This window comes from Sipha flava, unplaced genomic scaffold (assembly GCF_003268045.1).
Source record: "Sipha flava isolate LNK unplaced genomic scaffold, YSA_version1 170_pilon_pilon, whole genome shotgun sequence".
NCBI classification, from domain to species: Eukaryota; Metazoa; Arthropoda; class Insecta; order Hemiptera; family Aphididae; genus Sipha; species Sipha flava.
In genome coordinates, this window is record NW_020271906.1 from 873,357 (window position 1) to 881,492 (window position 8,136).

Consider the following 8,136-nt stretch of genomic DNA (forward strand, 5'->3'; position numbering starts at 1 on the left):
TGTTCCTTAACTTATCATTAGTTTGATCATATCTATAATATAATAAAAAAAAATAAAATAAATAATAATCCAACAATATTGCACTCGTCACGTCTTGACGTATGTTATGTGTTAATGTTGCCGCCGGGGGTGGATTTAAAAATTTTCCGTCTCTATGCTAAATTTAATTTTTTGCTCTTATGCAGAAAAAAATAACTTCTACATAATAAAATATCCTTAAATAAATGTACGTGTAAACAACACTGTCGTCACTTTAAATAATTTACGCGTACGTGTAATTATCGGTGAACGCGTTACGATTTAATTGTTTTTAACATTTAACATCAATTTTTAATTTGTTTTCAAGTATGTTCTCAAGACTTCAAAAGATTACAAATCACAAACTACAAACGATTACCAATATTACAGACCGTATAGTTCATATAACCAATAACACAAACCGTAATACTAACGGTTAGTTAATACTAACCATACACAGAAATAAAACGTATAACGGAAAAAATTCTTATTTTTTTAATATTTTACCACTCGATAGTCAAAATTCTCAAATATTAATATACAATTTATTTGAGAAGAGGGTAAGTATTATAATCCAATTAAATTTCATAAAACAAACTTTTCAGTATATTTGGGCAGTAGGTAAAAATCCTTAGAATAAGTCCTGGAATGTTGCATTTTGAATTTGAAATCCAAGAAGTTACGGATTAATTTTTGTTTCCGATTATAAATTATTTGAGTACATGATTTAAATGAATATTATAAATGGGAAATTAAAAATTTATTTATTATAGACAATGCATGTTTAGAGCATTACTAGGGATGCGTGATTATAACGATCGATAGATCGATCTAGCCGATGTAGAGATCGTTGTGCAGGACACTACGATCGGTACCAAATTAATTATTTAACGACGTAGCACGTTCGTTGTTATCTTGAGATGTAATGATGAGAGAGATAGGTATTTTAAATAATTAAACATTTGTATATTAACACTTATAAAAATTACTGTTTTTATTAATTTACCACAAGAAAAATAATAAACAGTTGAACATAGGCGCAAATCGCAGGGGTGCTAAGGGTGCTTAGCACCCTGAATTTTAATGCTAGCACCCCGAATCCCGTGATTATAACTTATAGTACTATTACCATCATATTTCCATAATAATTACATTTATTAAAAATTCAAAAACAGTTTTATATTTATTTAATTATTTATAATATAATATGTCGAGTTTACGTCTGGATATATTAAACTGCAATGACATATAAAACATATTATATAATATCATAATAATTGTTGTGAAATTATGATATTAACGGAAAATAATAAATTTTTAAATATATAGGTATATTATAGGTATGTAAATAATAAAATTCGGTGTATCTACAATCTACGCAGACCGACCGCAACGACACTATATAGTTTTATTTAATTAGACCCGCATTAGGTAATTCCATAAAATAGGATTAAAATAATTTTGTAGCCTAATTGCATTCCGTCCTGCCGACCGTCACTATAATATATATATAATTTTATAAAATATCAATTATTAGTTATTACAAATATAAATACAATATCATGGATTATAAATTATAAATAGTTCTTACTATTGGGTATTATAAATCATAATACTAGAACGGTTCTAATCATGGCATTACCCAACCACAGTGGCATACATATTGGGGGGGTTTGGGTGTTCAAACCCCCCCATTGATTTTTTAAGATCCTTTATTAAAACTGCGAAAATAGCCAATATTTAAAATTAATATTACGACGATATAACATTCATTATACATATACATATGTATAAATGTATAAACACAAAATATCAAATATTTTATATTTATACTTGTATATTGAAATATAGTAGCATTATAAAATAGATGTTACTGTTGAGAAATGGTTTAATCTTAGATTGCCGACCGACTCGTGATTGCTTAAAACAAACCCAACTATATTTAGATTACATTGTATTTGTCTGTTATTGGGGCGTCGTAGCAATAATAATTATGATCATCCATAGTATTATATTTAGTCTATTTAGTATTTTGTGCCTGTTATATCACTGACGCTAAACAATAAACTCTGACGGTTATTTTATGTTTTTTCTGTTATATTAATTATTACTTAATTTGTTTAAATAACGAAAAACAATGAAAAGAATAAATGATTATTTTTCATCTGATTCAAATAAGAAAAAAAGCATTGATCAGAATGTGAATGAAAATCACATTCCTGCTATAACAACACTTAATGCTGAGTCAAGTAATGCATGTGTACAAAAAATGTGTATCTAATTATTAATGATTTTTAAACATTTTAGGTATTCCCATAGCTTCATCGGATATTGTTATTTCTCGAGAAAATGACGTCGGCATGTTTGTGAAATTGGATAGAAATTTAACTGATAATGAAAAACATCAAGTAAAATTTTAATTGTCCACTATATTTTATTGGGTTTTAATCGTTAATTTGCTAGGTTCTTACAAACGCATGGATTCCGCCTGTAACTTATTAATTTCCTATACTTGAATCTAATAAAGTAAAAAAATTAAAGTTTCAACATCACTGGCTAACCATATATAATTGGTTATTATACTCAGAAATAAAAGGAGGAGCATTTTGTAAATTTTGTGTGGTGTTTGCGAAATATGGTGGTGTAGGGAGTCAAAAATTAGGTTTTCTTTCATCACAGAAATTTGACAATTGGAAAAATGCTAAAGAAGTAATTTGAATAATTATTTTTATGATACAATTATAATAGAATAATGATATTTACAATATCATATTAATTATTTATTTTTAATTAATTAGGTAGTTAACCATTGACATAATATCTATGTAATCAACTATCGACTTTTTTTAATTGTATTTATTATATTAACAGGTTTTTAATAAACATTCAATGTTGGAATACCATAAATCTGCTGTTATGAAAACTGAATGTTTTTTAGATATTTATTTAAAGAAGCAAAAATCAATTGTGCATGCTTTGGATGATGATAGGTAAAAATTATGAATAACTTATTAAGATATCTAGAACCAGTAGTACCTACCTAGAATATACTAATAATTATATTATGATTTTTATATGATACGTTAAAATCAGTTGAAATAATAGGAATTTAATATATGTATATAAATATAATACAAATTAATTTATTTTACAGATTAAAACAGATAATGGCTAATAGAAAAAGACTTATTCTCATAGTAGATTGTATTATTTTGTGTGACAAACAAGAAATCGTCCTGCGTGGACATAGAGATTTCGGCCCAATTAATTTTTGCAGTAAGTTAAAAATAATATAAATTAAAATATTTTGTTTTTATTAGTTAATTTATATATTTTTATTATAATATATAGCAGAATCTGTTAAAAATGAGGGCAATTTTCGGGAAATATTAAAATATAAAGCTAAAAATAATGAATGTATGAGGTAATTTTTAGAATCAGATTCGCGCAATAAATATTTGAGCCCAAGGATTCAAAATGAAATCATTAATATATGTGGTGATATATTATCAAAAAAAATTGTTGAAAAAATAAATTTATCAAAATGTTTCTCAGTCTTGGCCGGCGAAACTACTGACATTTCTATATGCGAACAACTTACAATATGTATGAGGTACTTAAGTGGAACTGGGAATGACATACAAATTAATGAAGAATTTATTAAGTTTGTTGAAATTCTTAGTTTGACCGGAGTAGATTTAGCATTTGCAATTCTTAATGGTATTATAAATATTAATATTACAGTTTTTAGTAAATAATATTTACATATTATGTTATTGACTGGACATTTCTGTACCTATATTATTAAATTTCAAACGATTATAGTTTTTCAGGTTTGAACGTGAGTGGTATAAACTGTGACTTTTGTATGGCCAAGGGTATGACGGTGCAGCGAACATGTCTGGACAATTTAAAGGAGTTAAATCTATAATACAAACTAAGTACCCAAAAGCGTTATACGTGCACTGTGTTGCACATTCTTTGAATTTAGCAGTTTCTTCTGCATGTGATTTGCGACCCATTCGAAATTGCCTTGGAGTTATCGAAAAGATGTACTGTTTTTTCAATACACCTAAACGTAGGAATGCATTGATAATAGTGATTTAACACCAAGTGTAAAAACATTAAAAAAATTGTGTGCTACAAGATGGATCCAAAGATACTATTCTGTTAACGATTTTGTTCAGTTATTTTCATACATTGTAACCTCATTAAATAATATGGCTAAATGGAGAGATGGAACTGCCATTGATGCCAATATGTTAAAGAATGCAATGGACTCAGAATTTCTTGTATCGGTAACTATTATAAAGGTAATCAAAATTCAAATGTTTAAATTTTATGATTTAAAAATCATAAAATTTACTATTTAGTTAGATTAGTAGTCAAACTTAAATATTTGTTTGTTTTTGACAAGGTATTATTTTCATTTGGACTGCCATTATGTAGGCAATTGTAAAGAATAGATATTGATTTAAAAGAAATGATTGGTTTAGCTGAAGATAATGTGAATGCACTTAAACAATTAAGAACAAACATTGAAACCTAGTTTGAAAAAATGTTCATTGAGGCTCAAGTAAATACACAATATTACTTAATTTTTATACCGACATAATTTTCATTAATAGATTAAATCCATTATTTTGTTTCTTATATATATATATATATATATAATTGCAGAATATATTTACTTAATTTTTTTAGAAAATGGCAGAAGTTTTAGATTTTAAAATTGTTGTTAAAAGATTAAATGAAAGGCAAATCTACCGTGCTAATCCACCAATATCTATAGAAAAACCAGAAGATTATTTCAGAATTATAATTTGCATTCCTTATATTGAGTCATTTATAAACCAACTAGAAATTAGATTCCTAGAGCACCATAATATTTTTAAAGGTTTCTAATAATTTTTACTATTTATTTTTAATACTATTAAAGACTTAATATTCTTGTCAGTATTTTATCATAGTATCAAACTAAAAATGTATTTTATGTTATTCAGGTTTTCATTGTTTATTTGCTGAAATCGAAGATTCTAATAAAACAGGTTTTGAATCTCTCGTTTCATTCTACTTATCACCTTCTACTGTTATGTCTTCTGCCCATAATGAACTAAAAATGTGGAAGTTAAAACTAGCTCGTTTAAACGAAAAACCATCAAATGTAATCGATGCATTAAGGTTATATAATTTAATTGTTTTTCCGATTATTCACATGTTATTAAAAATATTATCTACACTGCCAATATCAACAGCTACCCCAGAAAGAATGTTTTCAAATTTAAAAAGAGTGAAAACTTATTTGAGAAATACAATGAAAGAGGTAAATATTTTTATACTTTATTTTTACTCTAAACTTGAAAAAATTTTAGTTTCATAGGACAGATTGAATGGACTGACCATGTTGTCAATATATTGTGGAATGCCCTTAACAGCCGAAGAGGTTATTGATGAGTTGGGACGAAAACAAGAAAATTAGAAATTATTTTATAAGTTTATAATTTATAATAAAATGCATTTTTTAAGAATTTTTGTTTTCTACTAGATAATATTTTTTTTTTTTTTAGAGCTTTTAGTATCAACTATTACAGCTCAGTATTAGGTAATATGTTTTTGTTTTTCTATGAACCCCCCCCCCCCCCCCCCACTGAAAATTGCTGTGTACGCCACTGCCCAACCACGAGTCTGCTTTATTTTTTTTTGCTATTAAAATTATAATTATATTATTATTGCACAGTGTACACAACATTTGTATAAATTAAATAAACATAAATATATACATTAAAAAAAAAAAAAAAAAAATGAATACGTTATTTTCATATTTCAACAAAAAAACGTCGAATACAGACAAGGAACTTAAGGTATGTTCCTTCAATCAGTATTAGGCTAAGTTTATAAATAATAAAAAAAATATATATATCTTTTATATAAAATGTTTTGTTGTATTTGTTTGATTTGTATTTTATATTTTTATTTATATAATATATGATATAGTACTATTAGAGTGTATGAGGAGCAAAGCCCCTCACGAATTTGGTCTGTTTTCTCAAACATTGTTGGTGCTTAAGCCCCCCTAATGTTTTTGGGTGATTTACGCCTATGCAGTTGAAACAAAAATAAAGAACAGTTTATTCTGGGTAAAGAATTATGTACTCGCGGCAATGTAGCTGTAACAATGTTCATGACGAGTAATAATTTATTTAAAAGAATAATGACCAGTCTAATACTGTTTATCAGAACTACCTATCTACTTCTGATTAATGCTAAATGCTCAACCCGTATTTATACAAGTTTCAATGACGTAAAAGTGGCGTAATTTTAGCATTACTTCCTTTTATTGTCGATTTAGCATTATTAGTTTAAGAGGTGAAAACTACTTGTTGTTTTCACCTTTGCTCTGGATTTCCTACGAATAGGCATATTTATTAAAACTACTAGTTGTTTTCACCCTTTCCCTGGATTTCCTGCGCGTAAGCATATTTATTAACACTTATACTAAATTATATCGGATCATTAAATTATGCTTAGCATTGGGCTTACTACATTGATTTATATTAGACTAAAAAGTTATTTATTTAAATTTAATTTAAAAATAAAAAAGTTAAAGTAATTAAATTTTTTTTTTTGTTTTATTTTTTTTCATGATATACATGACAATGATATACATCGTCTAAGACACTATCTAAAATTTAAAAATTGGTAATAATTGTTCAATACTTTTAATATAATTATTTAGAAAATATCAGTATTTGAATGATGATTTTTATTATAAAATTTTAGGATCAGAAACAACTCAAATAATTAATAATTTTTCAGAGAAAAATTCTAACACAAATCCATTTAATGAAGTACATCTTTAGCCTTCTGAATGGACTTTCAATCAATGGATTCAGAAAAAAGATAGAAAGATAGATCCCTGGCTCATTTGTGATAATGGTAAAATTGGATGTTTGTATTGTAAAAATGTTGGTGAATTGAAAACATGTATAAGTCAAGGTGTTGAAATCTCAACTGAATGGAGTCAAATAAACGTTGATGGTGGTACCAATTCAAAATTAGTTACTCTTTTAAGTATTTTAAGATATAAAATATCAAGACACAATAGATCTAAAGCACACAACTTTGCTTTAAATATTTCAAAAGAAAAAACACATAGTAAATTAAGTAAATCATTTGAAACTTCAACTTCTAAACATTATCAATTTACAATAAAAATATTTCGCACCGTTTATTTTATTTCAAAAAATAACCGACCATTTGATGACCATTCAGATCTTGTTAAATTACGACAAAAAAATGGGATTTTATTTGGCCAAACATTACATTCGAGATATTCAAGTACTTCTATTGATCATATAGCTACTAAAATAAGAAATAAAATTGTTCAAAATATTATAGAAATCAATTCAAAGATTTCTATATTAATAGATGAATCAATAACAAATAGTTAATCATCTGGTATGATTATTTATCTCAAAGCCTTCATATCATATGATTAACCTGTTTTTATATTTTTGGATTTAATTGAATTGAAATGTCAAACATCTATAAACATCATAGACCAACTACTTGAATGTTTACATCAACATGGATTTACTGATATTTACTTAAAAGAACATTGGATATAATTTGTCACAGATAGAGCCAGTGTTCTTTTAGGAAAAACTATTGGAGTTACTGCACGTTTAAAAAAAATTTCCAATAATATTTAGTTGGCATTGCATTAACCATAGGTTAGAATTGGCAGTTAATGATGTGTTAAAAGATATTACAGCAACGTATCATTTCAAATATTTTCTGGACATATTATATTCTTTGTATAGTCGATCAACTAAGAACCAAAATGAACTAAAATTGCATTGTGTAAGTTTAAATGAAATATTTTTAAAAATTGGTCGAGTACTCGATGTTCGTTAAGTTGCTAGCAGCTATAGAACCGTAAAAGTAGTTTGGAAGATGTATCCAGCTTTATACAAACACTTTAAAGAAGCTTCTGAGGATAAATATCATGATCAAAAAACTAGATCTAAGTATAAAGGTTTTTGTAAACGGTTGGAAAGCTTGCAATTTCTTTCAGACTTGGCACTTATGTGTGATGTGTTGTCTGAATTATCTCAA

General features: G+C 26.6%; 1 protein-coding gene across 1 annotated transcript; it reads left to right on the plus strand.

Annotated features, from left to right (window-relative positions):
- The first annotated feature begins 4,576 nt into the window (after positions 1-4,576).
- On the plus strand, positions 4,577-5,497 carry LOC112679924 (zinc finger MYM-type protein 1-like). Its single transcript, XM_025549872.1, has 4 exons — positions 4,577-4,594; positions 4,723-4,915; positions 5,022-5,341; positions 5,399-5,497. The coding sequence occupies exons 1-4, from the start codon at positions 4,577-4,579 to the stop codon at positions 5,495-5,497; spliced, it is 630 nt and encodes a 209-aa protein (XP_025405657.1).
- The last annotated feature ends 2,639 nt before the right edge of the window (positions 5,498-8,136 follow it).